General features: G+C 37.6%; 1 protein-coding gene and 1 long non-coding RNA gene across 4 annotated transcripts in view; one reads left to right on the forward strand and one right to left on the reverse strand.

The window, feature by feature from the left end:
* Window positions 1-21,150, forward strand: part of LOC147175467 (uncharacterized) — a 34,990-nt gene extending 13,840 nt beyond the window's left edge. The window contains exons 3-6 of the long non-coding RNA XR_015094611.1: window positions 868-950; window positions 1,993-2,189; window positions 10,160-10,274; window positions 20,769-21,150. This is a non-coding gene — a long non-coding RNA (uncharacterized LOC147175467). The remainder of the gene's footprint in view (window positions 1-867; window positions 951-1,992; window positions 2,190-10,159; window positions 10,275-20,768) is intronic.
* Window positions 635-11,709, reverse strand: LOC147175469 (calcitonin gene-related peptide 1-like). 3 transcript variants are annotated; one of them, XM_086073977.1, is made up of 5 exons: window positions 11,568-11,709; window positions 10,188-10,283; window positions 7,828-7,968; window positions 1,971-2,166; window positions 635-1,197 (listed from the first exon to the last, which is right to left on the reverse strand). In XM_086073977.1, exons 2-4 carry the CDS (start codon window positions 10,271-10,273, stop codon window positions 2,007-2,009), a joined length of 387 nt encoding a protein of 128 aa, XP_085930103.1. In that variant the 5' UTR covers window positions 10,274-10,283; window positions 11,568-11,709; the 3' UTR covers window positions 635-1,197; window positions 1,971-2,006. The 3 variants fall into 3 exon arrangements, with proteins under 3 accessions (XP_085930103.1, XP_085930102.1, XP_085930101.1); XM_086073976.1 differs by having other exon boundaries at window positions 1,971-2,169; XM_086073975.1 differs by lacking the exons at window positions 635-1,197; window positions 1,971-2,166 and adding an exon at window positions 3,363-5,327.
* Window positions 21,151-22,396: the final 1,246 nt, after the last annotated feature.

The raw sequence follows: 22,396 nt of genomic DNA on the forward strand, positions 1-22,396 counted from the left end.
AACAGAGATTTATAGTCCCATTTTGATATTTATCTATTTCCTACTTTGTTAAACCATTTTTGATGATTATTGTGATCAATCATTAATATGATGCGTATCTTCAAATAGATGAGCATTATTATTACAGCATATTGTTTAAAAAAACAACATCTACAAATATTAGGAGCAAAATAGTTTCTTCAGAAGTGTGTATCAAACTTAGCTGCCATTGTCATTCATCTGTAGCCAAGAAATAGCTTTCAAGTTAAAAAAAAAAAAAGTGGTGTCCCTAATATACGTATATTGATGACTGTTAAGATGATAAAGTGCATTTCTGTCCTCTGAAGCGCCAAAAAGAACAAGTCTGATTGCAGGTTGCACTGCCTTTTTTATTCAGCAATTACCCATGCACTTGTTATTTGCCCATATTTCGCAAAACATATCCCAACTGAGTGTGTGCCAGTGCATGTGTGTGTGTTGTTCTGTGTTCAACCATACAACACACACATACATACACACATCACTCTGTTCCGGTGGTGTTCTACTACTAGTATTGATATTTGATTGACAGTGTATAGAATATGTACGAATATAATGTGGTCAGTGGTCCCCCTTAAAAACCTGCAAAGAACAACACAAGTACCCCAAACCCGAGTGTATCTAAAATACATTTTAATCTTGCACAAACGTCTTTTTTTTTTCCAACAATATTGTTGACAATATTCATCGTCATCATCATCATCATCATCATCATCATCATCACCACCACTCTTCACAGAACTGTACAATCATGTAAATTGTTCTACATCAAGGCACAAGACAACAACCCACTGTGGGGGGTTAGGGTGGGAGGTTTTTTCTTTTCATTTCTCTTTTTTTTTTTTTAAGGGTATCCTGGGTAGGCTGATAAGGGGTCCCGCTGGCTGGATGATGCTACACGATAGGAGGAAAAGGCGGAGGTGGAAAACTTGGTGAGCAATTTTTTTCTTGTTCTTTTTTTTTTTTTCAATGATGCGAATGTATAAAAGACGGGAAGTGTAGACAAACTAAAGTGCTTTTTTTTTTGTTAGGGCCAAAAGCAAGATGGACACTTGATGTTTTTTTTTATGTGAGTGTAGGTAAAGGGCCAGTTCACTTGATTTTCTGCTCCATTGTTGTTGTTGTTGTTTATGTTCTCCTTTTTTTTTTAACCCCGATGTTTTCTCGTTATGTGTCAACCTGCATAAAACACAAAAAGAAGGAAATAAAATAACATTTTACTAATGCAAATCCATACAATTACCAAGCCCATCCCTATCCTATGAGAATTCAGTAGGGTTTTTATACAAAAAGTAATCAAATTTGTGATTTTTATTAACACCTGAGGCACTAGTTTAAAAAACAAAACAAAAAGTTACCTAAAACTACGCAAAAATAAGAAAATGGTAGTTCAAATAACCATGTTAAAATGTTTAACAAGGTACGTAAAAACATTCACAAATATAAATATATCGCTCACTTAAATATTTGTTTAAAAAATAATGCTGTTATAACTACAAAACATAATAATTTTTAACTGCATTGAAATGTTACTTCAAATATTACCATGAAAACTATGTTTAAACATAACTTTGCTGAAATGTTTGGTAATAAATGGCATTAAAACATAGTTATGCTAAAATGCTCATTTAAAAAAGTTGTTAAAAGCAATGCTAAAATGTGCACTAGAAATGTTGGTTAAAACAATTACTTTAAAATGTATACATTTTGTTGTGAATGTTATGCTATAAAATATTAGTTAAATAAAACGTATGTTAAATTATTAGTTTAACAATATCGTAAAACTATGCTAAAACATCACTTAAAACATTTTGTTTAAACACAACTGGTCTTAAAATGTCATTAAAACATAACATGGGCTAAACTGTTAGCTATAATCTGATCATTAAAAATTGTCCATTCATAGGCTACATGTATCGTTATCTGACCTGATATGAGACGTGTCCATTTACCATTTTTTTCCCCCCCCCGAAGGTGCGTCCAGGCGCTCACATGGCGATGCTTCTCCTCCGCCGGCCGAAGGCTTTGGCGCCGACGTTGGTGGGCACAAAGTTGCTGTTGCCCATGCCCCCCGACCGGCTGAGGAAGTCGGCAAGGCGGTGGGTGACGCAGGTGGCTGTATTGCAGGCTCGCTTCTGTGCTGTAACGCTGCTTCAAGGGAAGCGGAGCAGGTGGTTAAGATGGTATATGTAAAAATATGAATAACATTTAACACTCATCACATTTTCCTATTTTTAATTCAATTTAATTATTGTTTTAAAGTCCACATGCAAAAACTTTGTTGGCTTGGTTTTAAGCACTTTGTTCAAGCTAAGCTAAAACGTTAGCTCTAAGTTAGTTTTAACTACTTGTAAGTGAAATGTTAGTTAAAAAATGTATGCTAAAAGGTTGTTGTTGTTGTTGTTTTTTAAAGTACAGGAGTAAAATAAAAACTAAAGTAAAGTACTTGGTACTATTCTGCGGCAGTTTGACATATAGGCCAATCATTGTCTGCATCAGAGAGAAAGGTCTTGTTCACAGTGTTTTGTCATTAGGTGAAATTAAATTGTACATATATCATAAGTACGATATGTATTGGTGAGTACTTAAATAGTTACGACTCATACTGGTATTGCTCTGAAAAAAGTGGTGTTGATTATCCCAACTACAACGTAAATGTGTTAAATGTTAGTTACGAGGTAACTGTTGAAATGGTAGCTGCAAAATGTTAGTTTCGACAAAATTACACATTTTAGTTAGTCACTTAAAACATACATAAAACACGCTAAAACTAAACATTGTAAGTTTAAACATTACGATACTGACTTGATTATGAAACTATAGCTATGCAAGAATTTTTGTTGTAAATTTGTTTCCCCTAATTATGCTAAAATAATCGTTTTATGCTGAATTTTCGTCAAAACTCCACTAAGTAGTAGGTTAATTTAATAATGTTAGTTCCAACATGGCGCGCAAATGTTAGTTTATAAAGATAGTTTGAACATAATGACATTAAAGTATGGCCTTATGGTGGCATTATCTATATTTGTATTTTTCGTAGTTGTGATGTTCTTACCTTAGAAGAGATTATGCTGGGCCCTCCATCCCATCACATCTCTTTCTTTCTCTTTTTTTCTTTCTTTCTTTCTTTCTCTTTTTTTCTTTCTCTTTCTTTCTTTCTCTTTCTTTCTTTCTTTCTTTCCTTCTTTCTTTCTTTCTTTCATCAGTGACTCGCAAAGGCATTCATTTACAGTAAATGAGCGCAATGTCCGGGGCACACTGTACCTCACTGAATCAAAGTCAGCTAAGGCTTTCTGGTAGAAAAATATGTTTATTGAACAAAGAACATGACGGCACCTGCTATTTCATGTGATATGCAGGTGTGTATGTGTGTGTGTGCGTGTGCGTGCACGGGGGGTGTCTCTGGTGGTGTACAGCAAAGAACATCTGATTGTCTGACCTAGGGCTGGGCGACATGTCTTTAAAATGAAATCTTTCAATTTGTTTCATAATATGATTTTCGATATAAAGTTTTTTTGTTTTTTTTTATAAAAAAAAATCCACAATTGACCTACTGTTATACCGAGACAGTCCTCCAACATTTAGCAAATTCGACGTGTAAGCTAGCGAATCAGTGCACGGGGCAAGAAGAGGAAGTGACAAACTTGATTTTTGTGTGCTCATTTTGCGCATCGTCACCCTGCTGTACCCTCCGCAATTAAACGTACAATGTCTGTCTGGACAGAAGATCGGGAAGATGATTTTGTCTCTTTGGTTGAGGAGAGACCGGCATTGTATGATATTATTGTTACATTTTGTGCGGTTTCTCCTTATCTTGCGCCTTTAGGAATAATGACTACCGCCGCCAATGGTATGGAGGGGAATTACTTCTCGCGTATGCGCTGAAGCTACGTAATAGTCGGGGCCGTTGTGGTGTGTATTAAGTCACTTTTCTTCGCAATGTGCCGACATCTGGGCCGACGCCACGGGGGGTAGGCGTCGGTCACATTTGGCAGTCGGATTGGTGTATCTATGCCTTTACGTGTACTGTACAACCTCACTGAAAGCCTAATGCTAACCCCAACCATTTGTTCGACGGCGAATTGACATACATGTCAACAGTAAAAATAACATTGAGATTATTACCACCTAATAGCTCAGTAAGATAAACATTTGTCTCCCATCCAGATGACCAGGGTTCAATTCCCGTGACAGTTTTTTTGACAATTTTTTCGCTATTTTGGCTGATACAACATAGCCGATAGAGGTCGCTAAACTACAATATGTAACACTTGGTCGTATTTTGGTGCATGGTAAAACGAACAATTGTTGGAGGACTTGTTGGTTTTACCCACAAAATGGTGGCAAATGACTCCTTTTGTTGAAGTTAAGATCTTCAGTCAAGATGTCATCAATCAATACAATTAGCACAAAGACATTGAATAGTTTTCTGTGAATAGTGGAAGATAACTTTAAAAATTAAAAGTAAATGAATTCTGTGAATACGCAGGGTTCACTGTATTAGCAACAGTATTGTTTCTTTCAAATAGATTCCATACTAGTTTTCAGAGATCCAGCTAGCTGGTCCACAATAACATCAGGGTCTTCTGATTGGTTGGTTAGAGCAAGGCAAGTTCAACTAGCAAAACATGTCTGCAGCATTGTGCACACGCTCTATTTAACAATCCGCATTCCTGGTGAGCAAGATGCATTTTATTTAAATGTTCTATGTTATTGCCATATGATTGAATAAATATTGATTCTGAACTGCTCCAGATGTTGTACTTGGCAGTTGGCACAGTTGCCTGCTGTGATATTGCATTTCTGTAGAGTGTTGATGCCACTCGCCACTGTTTAAATGTTTAAAACTATTAACAACATGAAATTTAAAAAAAAATCTATTACAAAATAATAATGATTCATCTTCTTTACGAACTAATCTAAATTTTAATTCATCAATAAAATGGATTAATCGCCCAGCTCTAGTCTGAGACCCAAGACGGACGCCTGTTTCTTTTCTCTTCACGTCAGTCAGGCAAGTCACGCCAACATGCGCTGGCCAATGAGGCGTCTAGGATAGAATGGCATAGCAAGGGGGGCGGAAGGGGACCAGAGGATGACAGCGTAAAAGGGGGCGTAGTTAGACGGCGTCAAATGTCTCGCCGTAGCTGGCGTAGCGGCCGCCATCGGGAACGGCGCGCTTCTTGCCGGGCGTTCCCGCTCCCACGTTGGTGCGCGGGAACGTCTGCAACTTGTGCAGCTCCTGGGAGAGTTTGCCCAGTACGCAGGTGCTGAGGTTGGAGCAGCGCTTGGTTAGCGGCCGGGCCATGCTGTTAGAATTGGGGTACACAATACATACAGATCACATGCACAGGGCTGGGATCAGGCGGGACAAAATAAAACAATAACATGCAGGAAGAATCATCAGATCCCACTGGAAGTCTTGGATTGTTGTGTGCCGTGAGAAATCGTCAGGCGTGTCGTGGCAAATTATTCAATTTCACATAATTAGTCCCCAAAAAAAATCTTTATCATAGCTTGTCATGCTTTTTTCATATATCTATGCCAGAGACAATTAAATGCTACTCATGGAACTGAATAATTAATGGCATTCACACAATAAGTGTATGCTAACAGTATGCTAAAATATTTTTATAACCCAACTGTGCTAAAATGTCAGTTTTACTACGCTAAAATAAAATAAAAATTCAAAAGTGTTGAAACAATTATGGTAAAACTCCTGAGAGAATATTTTTGCTAAAACAACAAATAAGTGTCCTAACGTGAGTTTAAAAGGTTTGGTATAACATAACTAGGTGGTATCTCACTAAATGGCAAATGGTTGCAAACGTAGAGATTGTTGGGGTTTGGTCAGGTTTCATTAAAGAGTGCAAAGACGTTCACAAACAGTTTTAGTTTTTGTTGTTGCCAAGAAATTTTGATTATGTTCAAAATGCCGTACGACTGTTTGTCAACATCTTTGCAAACTTTTGCAACATTAATGAACCCTGACAAAAACCCATTCACAAGCATTTACAGCACAGTGTGATAACACCTTTAATGCTTTTTTTTTTTTAAATGCTAGTTATAACTAGTTAAACTGTTAGTGGAAACTAAAATAGAATTAGAATTTCACATTTAAGTTTTTAATGTATTTAAATTAACTCAAATTTTGTAAGAAACATTTAGCAAAATCCTCTCCATGCTAAAATATTCATTAAAAAATTGTTAATTTCCACATAACTGCTAATACAATGATTTTTTTATTAAGTAATAGTGTAAAAATATTTGTTAATACCAACATACTGCAATGCTTGAACAAATCCACACGATCTCCAGTGGGATACATTGCGGTTGTCTCCAACCATGCATTTTCTACACATTACATACTGTAAAATTGTCCCTTCTTTTCTCTTCATTCCATCCACGCGTTCATTGCAGGCATGCCAATATGTCTCGTGCCAGCAGACCACTTAAGAGCTAAACATCTCTTTCTCGCATCATGCTCACTACATCACCACCCCCTTTCATGCAAATATAATGCACCCCCCATTCACATACTACCCCCTTTTTTTTTCTTCTTTTTTTTTTTACAAATGTAAGACAAACTGTTGCTCATTCCCCATTGTCATGCGAACTACTATCATGCACACTTCATTCAAAGTAATTCTATTAATTTCGAGCAAGTTATACATGCGGGGGTGCCTTCATGACTGCTTTATGTGTTTGAATTTGAGGCGTTACCTCTGAGACTAACCGCTGTGCTGTAGAATGTGAGACTTGAAGTTAGAATGATTTGAATTGGTCAAGAAATGTGGAAGGATGCGCTCAATGGTCAATATCTCTTAATTTGGGAATTTTTATGTCAAATGTGTGGGAATTTTAGGAAGGCGGTCATACTATAGTTCTGTATATGTCCTGATTGAGCTCAACCGCTTGAATCAGTCGTCAAATGTGGAAGGTGAAGGTTGTCATGGAAGACTTCTCTTGATTGAGGAATTTGGGGAATGTTAGCTTCGTTTATGTCCTGAATGAGCTGGAAAGTTTAAAGTTGGTAGGGTTTGAATCGCTCAAGAATTGTTGAAGGAGGAGGCAAACACATCAAATGTCTGCATTGTGTTGGGAATATTGGCACTGAAAATGTGGAATCATAAATGTGTTGGGATTGTGAAATAGAGTTCCCAAGATGTCCTGAAGGAGCTGAACACTTGAATTTGGAATGGTTTGAAGTGGTGGTCGAGAATTTTGGAAAGAGGCGATAAGTATCTTAAATAAGTGTTCATTCAATATGGGGATTTTGGGAATATACTTCCATCTATTGCACAGTATATCCTGAATAAATGAGCTGAACAGTTTGGAATTGGAATGGTACAAATTGGTCAAGAAATGTGGAAGCAGGAGGTCATTCGTCAATATGGATAATATCTCCAAATTTGTGAGTTTTATTGTTAGAATTTGGGAATGTGATAAATAGTTCCGTGGACGTCCTTGACTCAGTCAATAAATGTGGAAAGAAATTTGGGAGATTTTATATGAAATAATAGAAATTTGGGGAATGTGATCAATAGCTCTGTATATGTCCTGAATGAACTAAACATTTTCAAAGTTTTGAAGATGAAGAATTTGAGAATTGGATTTTTGTGTCCTTGGAAAATGTGGAGTTGTGCGAAAAGTGGGAATTTTATAAATGTCGAAAATGGTTCCAAACAAGTTTGAATCACTTGAGAAATATAGGAGGGGGTCAAGCGTTGAGAAGTTCCCAGAATAATAATAATAAAGAATGATATTGATGTCATACTGATAATTATAATAATATGAGCATAGACGTACCTGTTGCCCTCAGCCGCCTGCTGTTGCTGCTCCAACTCCTCGGCCGTCATTTGCACAAACTCCTTGACGATGGCGTTGAGTAGCCGCCGCGCCTCATAGTCCGTCAGCGTCACCCTTTCCGACATTGACTCCAATGCCGGTCTGCAGGTGGCAAACAAAGAGCAAACCAAAACAATGCAAACGTAACTATGTTGGGGTGCCAACTATGCTGAAATGTTTGTTAAAAATTGTTCATCAAAAAAATGTACGTTAAAAACTCAAGCACGCAAAAACGTTAGCTTTAAAATGGTCGTTTAAACACAACTAAACTATATGATCTATCCATATAAAAATGGTTTGTTAAATGTAACCATTCTGAAATTGTTGTTAAAACTAAAGCTTAAATGGTTGTTTAACTACAAAATGGTCATTAATTAAAGTAAGTTCGCTAAAATGGTACTAAAGAAAGGTTAGCAAACACATTACTCTAAAATGGTTGTTAAAAGTTGTTCATTTAAATATAATGACTAAAATGTTCTTTAAATATTTGTAACAGCATAACTACACTCAATGTTTATTAAAACATAACTACGTAAAACATTTTCTTTAAAATGTTGATTAAAGGACAACCACGTTAAATGGTAGCTAAAAAATAATCAATAAAACATACAACACTAAAGTTATTCTGCAAAAATGGCAGTTAACAAAAGATCAATTAAACATAACCACACTAAATGTTACTTTAAAATGTTTATTAAACTATTACCATGCTAAAATGGTAACTAAAAAAACTTTTATTAAATCCTAGCTATACTAAAATGCTAAAAGTGGTAAATAGGGCATAGGGATTCATTTTTTGTGGGTCATTAAAACGACTCTCGAAAGTTAGCTAAAAATGTCCTTAAAACATAATTACGGTCATGTGGAAGCTAAAAAAAATGTTAGTTAAAACATAAATCTGTTACATATTAGTGAGAAATGTTGTTTAGAACGTTACTAGCCTAACATATTCAGTTAGAAATGTGAGATTGACATGAAATGATTGTGGTACGTTCGAAGGAAGGTTTCCCCGGCCAAATGGGATGGATGGATGTGATGTGTGCGTGGGTGGGGTCAAGGTGGTGCGATGATGGTGTGGAGGGACGTCACCGGCTAGGAGGGGGATGACGTCGGTGTTGGAGGGCCGCCCGCCAACGCAGCAAAACAATCTGCACAAAGTGCCCCCTCATCTTAATGTGCATCGGCCTTTGGATATATTGATACTGATGCTTTTATCAGATCTCGCATAAATATAGACATGCATATGTTTAGAGACTACATACATAGACCCAAAATTGTGCCTCGACAAATGTTATTTTGGAGTGACACCGTTAAAGAGGTATTCATATCATACCCTCTTTCGACGCTAATATGGTAGGAAACAGTTCTCAGAGTGATGCAGAGCACTTCTAAACCACTGCAGAGTAAAAATACAAGAATGAAATTATTGTTTAATTGTTATTATCAATTTCCTTGAAAATTAACTTAATAAATGATTGTTAAAAATATATTTATTGTTTATTTATGTGCATTGTTGTTTTGTGCTATGAGCCATGTGTAAATCCCAAATAAATACATAAAATAAATAACCATGTATATTTTTTATAATATTACTACATAAATTAATTACCATCAAAACATGTTTTAGACATTTTTATAAAAGTAGTAATTAAATTACATTACTATGTATTATATATAAAGGTATTCCATTTATGATAAAATTATAAATACAAATTTAATGTAGAAATATTTTTAAATAATATTTAAAAAAATATTTCTTTTTTTCCAATTGGACCTTAACTGATTTTTTAATACATTTTAAAACACAAACATTTTTACTTTTTTTTTTTTAACAAACCTATCATAACTAAGTATTTTCATCCAGTTAAATTTTAGAGGCATATTTTAAATAATACAACTAACAAGAGAAAGAAAAAATAGTAATCAACCCATTATTGAGTTAACTATAAAAAAAATTAAGGAACTTTTTTTATACAGCACTTTTATTGCTGTCATTACCAGGTGTACCTACAGTAAGTGTCTTCTTTCTATAACTTGGAATGAAAAACATGTTAATGGCGTTTAAATGGCGTGTAAATGGCGTTTCCAAATGACCGTGTACACATGCATTAACACGCTTTCCTTGTATGTATTACATTATGGTTATCTGCCTGCAAATGACATTAACGTAATGGGATGCAACAACTTTTTAAATGGATTACGGTAGCTTTTACAACAAGTGACATCTCCTTCAACTCACTCACAATGTACACATGTTGTTTTGTTCTTATTCTTGTACCGTTTCAACCAACAGGAAGTGTTAAGTGACGCTCCACTCTTACCTGGCGGGGGCAGCTTGCGAGCAGTACATCTGGCAGATGACCAGGGCATATGCGACGAGGAACACGGAGATCTTCAGCATGACCATAGTACGCCCCCTGCACGACACAGACACACTCACACACTCGTACTTGGAATCGCGCGCCCCAAAAGTGCCATTTCCAGACAATTCTAAATGTCCCTGAAAGCATCCCACCAGGATGGAAGTACTGCCACTTTTGGCGTGTGGGATATGGCTGCAGGAGCGTGCGCGTGCGTGTGTTGGGTTGGGGGCACGTGTGTGTATGAGGTGGATGAAGAGCGAGGGGATGACAGTAAAGAGGAGGAGGAAATGCTGTAATACCACTAGGCTAAAATATCAAATCAAATAAATAGTTCATTGAAACATAATTATGCCAAAATAAGTCAAATGAAAAAAATAAGAAATGTTAATAAAAATAAGAAAACACTGCTAAAATATTTGTTAAAATGTTTGTTGTATAAACGCAAATACGTCACATAATTGTTATTTGTTAAAGAAAAACTATGCTAAAATACGAATAAAATATGTTCGTTGGAAGCATTGTTGCACTGCAATGTGAGTTTGAAATTGAGGATAGAAACAAAACTGTTAAAATATTAGTTAAAAGGATTAAATCTTTGTCAAAACTAACTATGCAAAAAATGTTTCATGAAAGAGTTTCAGTAAAGACATAAACGTAACTTTGTAATTTTTCATTAAAACATGAGTTACAACATAGATAAGCTAAAATGTTCATAAAAAAAACCCGATAAAATATTTGTTAGGACTTATGCATGCTTGAAAAAATAGATACATTAAAAATAATAATAAATGATTTGTTAAAAATGTAAGATAAACCTAACTATGTACGCTAAAATATTAGTTAAAAATAATTACGAAAATCTGTTAAGACATAAATATGATAAAATGTTTTTGAAGGATTATTTTCATTAAAACCTATGCTAAAATATTAGTTTGGAAAAAAATGTCCATTAAAAATAACAAAAAGATTCTGAAAGCATAACTATGCTAAAATATTCCTTAAAGCCCAGTTCTGCTCAAATATGAGTTAGAAATTGTTTGTTGTGGCTAAAAAAGTGTTTTTTTTTAATTGTTAGTTCAAACATAACTATGCTAAAATCCCAAGAGAAAGAGGAGGAGAAGGATGTAAGGAGGAGGAGGAAGAGGTGGTGACTCCATCCAAGCTTCCCTGAGGAACCGGTGCATTAGTGTAATGAGCTGCCATTGCCTCACACACACACGCACACACGCACACAACCTGCCTGTCCGCTATCCCGTATACTTTCTTAAATTCCCTCATTTTGGCCCCCAATACTATCATGATAACCACATATCATATCATCACAAAGCAAACACTCACCTTCGGCGAGAAGCACCAAAAATAAATAAATCTCAAATACGCGGGATTGCTTCTTTTTTTTGTTGGTCCGGAACAGGCGCTGCAAGCTGTGTTTTTGCGTGCAGCGGCAAGGCAGCGGCCCCCTATATATCCCGCCACCCGGGTTTGTGCATCGGCTGTGGAGGTGGCTAATTATCCCGCGGCTCAGCCAATGGGGCGATGAGCCGGGTCCGACGGTAACCAATGGGAGAGCGGCGACGTATGCGGACGTCATCCACAGAGCCTCTCCATTCACAAAAATCGGCCTAATTTGCATTGATGTCATTCATTAAATGGGCAGCAGGGGAAGAAGTTACGTTGCTTCGATAAGGAGACCACCCAAAACACTCCCAGTTGTTGTTGTTTTTTTGCCGGGGCCATCTACTGGTGAGGCAGCACATTACACTTTGAGGCACTCATTCATAAGCTTATGCAATGATGTGAGTCACCACTCAGACTTTGGCATTTCGTGTTTTCGGCAACTCTCGACATGTTTGCACTGCCAACACGAGTGCGTAATAACGAGCGAGAAATAAGCATTTAACAAGCGAAGTTGTTAAACATAACTAGCCAACAATACTTGTTAAAAACATGCATCTTTAAAAGTTAACTATGCTGAAATGTTACATTGAAATGACAATAAAGCTGCTCAATGTAGAAATTTGCCCAAAAATATCTTTACAATAGACTTTTTACTGAAACACCTTCTAATTTTCAGACTGGATTGGGGTTAGAATTTCCCGCCATCTGTCCGCAGATGTGACATCATGCGCGCATTGTGTACGTGGAGAAGAAGTGTGCAGTTTCATTTTTTGGCCACAGCTGGCAGTAGCGATTTGAAAGTCAATTTTCTGCATTGAGCAGCTTTAAAGCAAAGTAAATAGTAATGAAAAAGTAAACATCAAGTCAAAATGTTTCTTTACAATCATATATTATGTGCCTACACCCCCCCCCCACCCCCCTAGTCTAAATATGGCATTCTCATTCATATTGTGTTTGTGGAATATGAATTAAGCAGATGAATCTACCCGTTTTCATTCATCTCAGTGGGCTGACATTTTATCAAGCACCACCCCCTGCTGTTGACTTAAATTTCCGTCAAAGTGCCCACAGGCTCGCATTCCAAACTCACCTGTTTTCTGGGTTTGGTCACGTGACATTCGCAATGCGAGCCCGAAATATTATTGGAAAGAATATTTTTTACTTTGATTCCCCTTAAAAAGGACTGGACGACTGCCATGACAAGTTTGCTGTATATTATTTATTTGGTTGTTACTAACATATCTATGAGATTAGTTTTTCAAAAATCATTTATACATTTTGTAGAAACATTATTTGGACGTACGCCACCATTGTTATTTACGTCGCAATGAATTCAGTGTGCATTACGTAGTGACGTAGCAATGTGAAACGCCTATAAAGAAACAAGATACGTCTCCGTAGCATTCCTAAAGAAACAACATGCGATCGGGAGAGTCACCCTCCCCCACGCGCCGTGCTCTCATCATTCATCAGACACAATCACGAGTTTTGACCGTCCCTTTAGGAACGCTACGGACTATTACCTTGCTTTGGTTATAGACGTTTCACATTGCTCGGCAGAGAGCCAGCCGCCATTCTGAATAACAATGGCGGTGTACTGTACGTCCAAATAAGGTTTCTACAAAATGTATTAAACTGGAAATGATTTTTGAAAAATGAATCTCATATATGTTAGTAACAACCAAATAAATAATATAGAGCAAACTTGTCATTGCAGTCGGGTTTCTTTTTAAAATAAGTCATTGAAACATTGACATGTTTAAATTGTATTAACACTGAAATGGTAGCTAAAAACATTTTGCCAATGCTAAAGTGTTTGTTATAACTACACACAAAAAATCATGTAACTATGATAAATAGTCGTTAAAAAGAATTTACAAAAGCATAACTTTGCTAAAACTAATTTTACTTCCCTAAAACAAATTGTTCGTTAAAGCATCGCTACACTAAAATGTTTGTTAAAATAATTTTTACATTTTATTTCATAACCACTGGGCTAAAATCCTAGTTAAGAAGTGCTTGTTAAAACATAACAATGTGAATTTCAAATGTATCTGCTCCTTTCCTTCATAAACTCATGCGATGACGTGACTCACCGCTCATGCCACGCTTATGCTTAGCGTGTTTTGGTGGTCTCACGCCATGTCCGCTCCCAACATGAGCGTGGCGCGTGACAACAAGAGCAAAGCATCAAACGCTATTGAGCTAATAGAGTGATTGGCGCCACTAACGATGGTTGGGGGGGTGGACGGGCCGCCGCCGCCGCCGTCGCCGCCGCCCACGCGCTGAGCAAACGAGTTGCCCGTCCTCGGATCGATGGCTGCTGTTTCGCCAAAGCAATTATATAACTCTTTGTCATGCAGCGCTGTCTCAATTCCTTTTCATTTGTTTGTTAAAACATAACCACATGAAAGTGTTTAAAGCGTATCCATACTAAAATGGTGAGTTAGAAGTACCGTAGTAGTGGTAATAGTTAAAACTTTATAGTCAAGTAAAAACATAACTACATTAAAGATAGAAAATTATAAAAGTACACACTACGCACTAATATGTTCATTAAAAATAATAACATTTTAATTTTTTTATTCGTTAAAACTAAACTAAAAACATTTGTTTATAAAAATGTTTTTTTTTTTTATTGTAGGGATAGGCAGCGATGGCGGTCAATACTTTTTACAAATTAATTTAATACATTTTTAAGGAAAAAGGTTATATTGGTATAGTATAGGTCTCTCTTGAAAAATATCTATCTTTGTTTTGTTTTTTATGTATCAAAAGTACTAGTGGTGTCGGTACTTGGTATCGGGCACTACTCAAAAGTTGAATACTCATACTGGTATCACAAAAAAATGTGGTAACGAACACCCCTAAAAAAATGTATTGATTAAAATAAATTACAAAAAATTGTCATTTTAAAAATGTTTTTTAAAACATCACTACATTAATATGTTTGTTAAACATCTGTATTCAAATGTGTGTTAAAAATGGTCATTAAACCTATTTTTAAAATGCTTTTTCACAAAATGTTATTTCAAATTTTTGATTAAATGTTAGTTAAACCAAACAAAGCTAAAATTGTTTGTCTTGTTTACAAAATACAAAAACATGTTTCGTTAAAACATAACTACTGTACTCAAAAATGATCGTTTAAAATATGTTTGCTTAAAGTACATCACTATTTGGGGGGAAACCCCCGAATTAGCATTCACAATTCCTATTTGCTGAATTTTTTTAAACTAAATGACTAAAAACTATGTAGGAGTGAGTTGGCCATCTTCATGTAGCGATGTGCTTTGCAGCCATCTTGTGGCATCTATAGTCAATTACAAGCCATTTTGGTGTTCATCAATTTCATTATTTGTGGGGTTCATTTTATTTTAAAGTTTGTAAAATAACTATAGGCTACTAAAAGGTCATATTTAAGTGTTATAAAAACTAAAGTTGCAAGTTAAACATGGTTTAAATGTTAGTAAAAAAAAATTGGGGAAAAATAACATTTTAAATTCCGCTGATTGCTAGTTAACACATAAGTACGCTAACAGAATTCTTTGTCATACATCATTTCATCTAAAAAAAAAATTTCATTAGCTTGTGTGCGTGCGTGCGTGAACCAGTCACCACACAACCAAGCCAATGAATGTGTGTGGTATGTCAGAGTAGCAGAAAAGGAAAGGGCTTGTGCGTCATTGAGGAACCCCATTAGACAGGATGAGCCTTTTAGTGCTATTGAGCTTAGCGGGCTACCCACTTCAGGTTCTAAATCCCCTACGGACGGCTTGGATCTGCTTCTATACCTCCGTGGACCTTCTGTCCGCACCTTCTGAACCCGCTTCTTCAACATCGGCCCCTCCATAAGGAGCTAAAGGCGTTCCCACGCCCACTGTCGCCATCCAGAGCATTTTTTGTGCATTTATGAACGCAAACTGATGTTGTTGTTTTTAGTGTGGCTCACATTGCAATGTGAACGCAGACTAATAAACTTCATTTTGTGTTGACTCAAGCAGAGGAGTCAATCTCAAGTTACAAGAGTAGCTTTTCTAGTTGTCCACTTTTGACAGACTTTGAGGATGGAATTCGGTTTGTTTTAAAATGACTATAAAAGCCTCAAACATAGGGAGACCGGGGCTAGTTGTATCACTTTTTATACTTTTATATATTTCTTGGAATCAATACGTCATATATAAACAAAATGTATACCAGATGAAAGACCAAAGTCTTAGGTATCTTTTTTTGTATTCATGTCATTTTCATACCTTGTGTCAGTGCAGAGTTATAAGCCATGAAATAGAGGGTGTTAACATGTGACATGTTGCCCCATCAATGGGTAAGTTGTCACACTATATGGGGTAAGATGTCACACTGCATTTTGTAACTAATAAATCAAGGACAAAGTGATCCTTATTCTCCTTTTTTGTTTAGTTTTTTACAGCCAGAAAAATTGTTTATCATTGATCTTGAGAATTTCCCATCACAATTGAGCAAACTTCAGCATAAAATATTATGAAGTAGATTAAAGTTGTTGTGGTTCATCATGAAACTTAAACTAGATCTGACTTGTTGTGGTCATACTGTAGTTCCAACAACTGGAAAATCCATTTTTAAACCTGGCAAACTAATTTCCTCACTCTTCAGACTCATTCTGGCATACGTAAACCGCGTTGCCAGAGGTGCATTTTTCATTGGCCCATTCTTTGCATATGTGACAACAAACCCCAAAATGACTGAGACAAGTTGCCCCAAACTACCACGGTTTAAAGTTAGCTTAAAACAGAACAGTGACTGAGGCATGACAAGATGCCAGAATCTCTCCTCTAACGAGTGCAGATGATTTGCTGCTAGAATTTGTCTGTGTATGACGCCTGTTTCAAAATATATGAAGTTGAAAATTTTGACTTTGGGTTGTGTAAAACAGATAACTGGCACTCATCTCAGCTCACAATGTGCTATTCTCCTCTTAGACAGTACACAACCCCTTACCATTTATACAAAAAAAAACTAGTGTTCCACTTTTTCCTTGCGCCCTCTGGTGGACAAAAAAATTGCAATGTGACAACTTACCTGTGATACAACTAGCCCCGGTCTCCCCATAGTGTAGCAGAGGAACCAGAAAGAGGAGCTGAAGTAAAACTGAGTTCTCTTTCATATGAACTCACCATTTCAATGCAAAATGAAATCAAAAGCCCGTTTGATTTACTTTGTGAACTCCTTTGTGGACTGAAAGTGACTCCGCTCTTGTTTGCATTTGCACTGGGACTTGATTTAGTAGAAGGTCTTTCAGTCAACACAATGGAAATAAGTGACGCCATCATGTTATAATCCAAAAGCTGCCAGTTGAACATTTAGATAATTGTGTTGTGTGTTTGTCATTTTTCCGGCGTGGGTGTCGTCTTTTCGGTCATTGGCATCAGACTCCACCCCGAGGGGAATTCGCCCGGCTCATCATGACGTCTTCAAAGTTTCCCTTCCATTCTTGGAAATAAATTTAGGGGGGGGGGGGGGGGATATTTGTGGCAAGAGTCAATACAGTAACCTTTGAAAGCGGCAGCCCCCGCTCGCGCCAATCAACGCACTCACCCTAGTACACCCTATGAGGTTCAAGTTTTCAGACTTCCTACCACTCTCATTTATCAATCATATGTGACAGATGATTGATAATGGGACGGAACCCTATTGATTTTGAATGGTAATCGACACCACGGGGTCCAATTAGTATGTCTGCATTGACATCTTACAAGTTAATGGTTACAATTTCAATTCCCCGCTGAGATTCTTGGTGACTTCAGGGCAGTCGGCAGCGTCAAATTACTACTCATTTTGAATGATATTCAATTTTAGACACAATACACCGCATGAAGATTTGCTTGCGTCGCTCAAAACTTTATTAAATGTGTTGGTGAAATATGTTGAGTCATATCTTTTCAACCATTAAAGCCATGTAGCATTCAATCTCTCAATTATGTAAAAAAAAAAATTCTAATTGGTGCCTTGTCTTACAAGTGACCCAACTTGCGTGTTTGTTTGATTTTTAGATGAGTCAACGATCCGACAATTTTTGGGGGTTTGAGTAGAGAGCAAAAATTTGAGTTAGGACTCCGAGTGAAGCTACTCATTGCCATTTCCAGTTGAAGTTTAAACAAAAAACAAAATTCATTACACTTGTATCTAAGATAGCTTAATGCTAACACACACTGCAAAGCACTATAGATGGGCTAATAAAACTAGCATTGAAGTGGTCATAGTTAACAATTTATGCACATTTTTATCCAAAATTAAATATGTATCCTATTTATGCGGAAAAGTAATATTACTGTAGCTTACTGATTCGAGACGCATAGTATTGTAAAGAAACTTTTTTATTCGACTTCCCCTTTAACCCCTTCAGACTCATAGATGGTCTCATATTTGCATGTCCAAACCAATAAAACGCATACTTTGGATGATGTCAACACCTCTAGTTCATGATTGGATCTTACATAACCAATCACAATCGCAAATTGATTTGCATGACGTTCATGTTAAAAATGTTGCATATCAGCTTTAACAGCCATATTATCCTGGCGTCCACTAACAACTAAAAACACGAGATAACACCCCCAAAAATATTTCCATGTTCTTATGTGGGAAAAGAGTCGAAATCAGCAAAAATAAATGAATACATTTTGCCTAGCAGAAAAAATGCGGGTCTGAAGGGGTTAAGGGAGTGATGTGAAATTCCTCTTGAGTTCCTTCCTCATTAAATGTTAAGAAATGTTTAGGGTTTTTTTTTGTTTATTATTCGGAATGATTAACTTAGTTGACACAGCTTTATGACAGTTAACGTTTATTTTCTGATAGCAGCTTTGCTTATTTCCAGCCGGGACCGATTCTTTTTATTGACATGGCCGCCTACGCGTCACAATGAGCGCAAGCTTGTTTGTGTTGGATATCGGCAGAGATCAGACTAACAAATGTGTCTTTGACTCCACAAAAGGAAGAAAAAAACATTTAAAGCCGGCACTTTCAATATTTTAAGTGCCAGGCGGCAGCCCACAGAGAAACAAAAAAGGCGTCGATGTGTTAGCGATGTGTTAGCGCTAGAACCCCCGCCAGAGAAGAAGATATGTATACTAGTACAATCAAGTCACGCGTGTAGAGAAGCCATCCGTCGATCGGGTCACGGCGCACGTGGTGTTTTATGAACGGTTGCCCGCACTAGCAGCTACAGCTCGCGCTCGCTCTGAGCCGCGGCACTCCGGATAAATCACCTCCCGAGAAGAACCAGCACTTAAGTCATTATCCACCTAATGGCTTTCCATCTTCAAATCTAATCAGACGCTTGCCACCAGTGAGGATGCTTGCACCTGATTAAATGGCAGTTCAAGCTCAGCTACCGCGTTCAGGCCTTTGTGCCGCTCAAGCTCTCTTGAGCTTTTCAGCTATTCATGTTTCATCTTTAGAAAGGAAGGCAAATTCTGCCGCAAGAATTTGGCTTTTAGGTTAACTTTCTTTGTTTACGCTCACGAAACAGCGCAACCCTAATTCTGCCTCAACCCTGACCTGAACTAGGCAGAGCTTGCAGAGCCGTTGTTTATCTGTTGTCATTTGTCACTCACTGGTAGTTCTAGTACAATGGATTGGTGAAAACAGTCACTTAAAGGTGGAAGCTTCTCTGACAAATCAAAACTATTAAAACACGGGAGCGCTAATAAATTAATGCTGTTTGATGATTGGATTAGGTCTTATTTGGCAGACATAACTTTTTGTGATAGCCTTGTTTGCCACATTGCCGTATGGTGTTCCACATGGTTCAATCTTGGGGCCCCTGCAATTCATAAAAAAAAATATTTTTTTTAATCAATAAATGTAAGAGTGAATGTAGCACGCTATTACCTACTTCTGCTTTTGTGTACCTCACGTGTCACACTGTGCTGCATTTTCTGAATTCTGTGTAGAAGATAAAAGCTGTGATGCTGATAATATCTAGGGCTGGATATCGATTAGAATTTTCTCAATTGATTCGATTTTATTTCACAAGAGTCCACTTCGATTCAATTTCGATTTCCCCCCCAATTGGGTAGAGTACCCTCTCCGGGTCGGGGATGAGATCCTGCCCCAAGTGGAGGAGTTCAAGTATCTTGGGGTCTTGTTCACGAATGAGGGTAGGTAGGAACGGGGGATCTACAGGCGGATCGGTGCAGCGTCTGCAGTGATGCGGACTCTGTATCGGTCCGTTGTAGTCAAGAAGGAGCTGAGCCGAAAGGCAAAGCTCTCGATTTACCGGTCGATCTACGTTCCTACCCTCACCTATGGTCACGAGCTGTGGGCCGCTACTCCTCTGCGTTGAGAGGAACCAGTTGAGGTGGCTCGGGTATCTGGTTCGGAAGCCTCCTGGACGCCTCCCTGGGGAGGTGTTCCGGGCATGTCCTACCGGCGGGATGACCCAGGACACGCTGGAGAGACTATGTCTCTCGGCTGACCTGGGAACACCTTGGGATCCCGCCGGAGGAGCTGATTGAAGTGGCTGGGGAGAGGGAAGTCTGGGCTTCCCTGCTAAAGCTGCTGCCCCCGCGACCCGACCCCGGATAAGCGGTAGATGATGGATGGATGGATCAATTCACTTCAATTCAATCCGATTTTGATTAATTATGGAATATCAATTCTTCTTAAATACAGGGAGTCCTCAAGTTACGGCGGAGTTTCGTTCCTACGCTGGCGATGTAATGAATGTCCCCGTTAAAGTTGATATTTACATCAAAATACTTTGTACAGTCTTTTTTTTTTTTTTTTTGGCGCGACCCGGAAGACGCCGGAACCAATATTTGATGTTTCCGCACGGACATTCTAATTCAATCATTGTAAATACAAATTTGAAAAGATTCTGAATTGCCTTAAAGTACAGGGTTTTTCATAGATGTGAGAAAATATTTTTAAATTGACGTGAACAATAAATTTCAAGAAAACATGATGCCAAAAAAATCGGCCTCTAAAATTCTATTTTCTTATGAATTACCAATTCAGGGTTTTATGAATCGAAATCAATCTCGACAAGGAAAATTGATTCGATATCAGTTGTTCGATTTTTTTTCAACCCAGCCTGAGTAATATCCCGTCTTTGCTGGCTTTTTTGTTAAAGGTAAAGTTGGATAAATCTTCTGTTTGCAGGATCTCTGTATAAAAGAGCCTGGAGTCCAGCAATCTACTCCCATCTGGCATGGCTGCTTGGCTTGGGCGGAGGTTGGCCCTCTCCTGAGTGCTGCTGCGTGTGGAGTCCACTAAACAGAGTGAGTGATGCCTCGGCGAGTTACGTGCACTTCCACCATGCAGCCAACAGGGCGAGGCTATTCTTAGAGGAACGTACGCAAATGAAATGAGTGATGGATCCTTATAAGATTTTATGCAGTTGGCTTGGCAAGCACAATGGCGGCCACTTCATTCATTCCTTCTTGTGCAATCGTAATGAATGGCGCTTCTAAGGGCCACAGGCTCTCCTCGGTGTTCCTGTACTTCATCCGTTAGTGTCTCATTATTGATTAGTCCGGGGTATGTCACTCCTTTTTATTTATTTATTTTTTAATGAGTCACAACATCCGACTTCCTTTCCCGGACTGCCACACTGATGGATGCTATGAGCTTTAAAAAAGGCAAAGAGTGGGTGTGGAACCAAGCATGGCTGCCACGCATGACACTTTGTGTCTTTTTCAGGCTTTTGTGTATTTCAACAAACTTGGCATTGGTCAAATCCTTTCAAGATGCGTGTCCATGAAAGCGTCGGTGCGTCAGACTGTGTCAACGAAGCGGCTCCTCCGCAAGCATCTTAAGGGAAACTTGGCCGCAGTGGCATGAGGAGTCATTTGGCTTCCAATCACGCCTGATCAACTTGCCGCGCATCCTGCAGTATTTATAGAAACTTAACGTTATGCGCTTATGACGGCTGGCCGCCGCCCAGCAATATGCTTTCATTCCTCTGCCTCTGCGGCAAAATCTCCCGCTCACTGCTTTGCTTCTTTTTTTTCTTCTTTTTTTTCTGCTTTGATCACCAAAACACGTTTCCACTTCGTCCGCTTGCAACCTTTCGTTTGGATGAAAGGGCAGATAATTACTGTACCTGGGGATCGGGTCCGAGCTTAGTGAGCCTCCCACCTAAGACATTTCAAATTTCATATATCTTTTATTTATTTATTTAACTCATTCACTGCCATTGACGGCTATAGACGTCATACATTCATTGTAATTACTTCTATTAGTCTAACTTTTTTTCCCACTTTTGTTAACAAGAGTATGAAAACCTAGAATTGTTTTTATTGTATTAGAACAGATATAAAATTGGTGATTAATTGTGAGTTAACTAGTGAAGTCATTCGATTAATTACGATAACAATTTGTAATCGCCTGACGCCCTTCATTTTTAATAATCTTTTCTTTAAAAAAATAAAAATAATAATTATAAATGTTAAATATATATATATATATATATATATTTTTTTTTTTTTAAGAAAAGATTATTAAAAATTAGGGGCGTCAGGCGATTACATTTTTTAATTGTAATTAATTGCCTGACTTCACTAATTAACTCATGATTAATCACAAATTTTATATCTGTTCTAAATGTACAAAAAAATTCTAGGTTTTCATACTCTTGTTAACAAAAGTGGGGAAAAAATTGTACCAAGAGAAATAGTTTAAATGAATTTATGACGTCTATAGCCGTCAATGGCAGTGAATGAGTTAACTATTATTTAACCTGGAAAATCCCATTGAGATTCGCAGATCTATTTTTTCCTGGCCAAGAG

Source organism: Leptonotus elevatus, chromosome 4, assembly GCF_054856555.1.
Source record: "Leptonotus elevatus isolate MCC_2025b chromosome 4, RoL_Lele_1.0, whole genome shotgun sequence".
Classification (NCBI taxonomy): domain Eukaryota; kingdom Metazoa; phylum Chordata; class Actinopteri; order Syngnathiformes; family Syngnathidae; genus Leptonotus; species Leptonotus elevatus.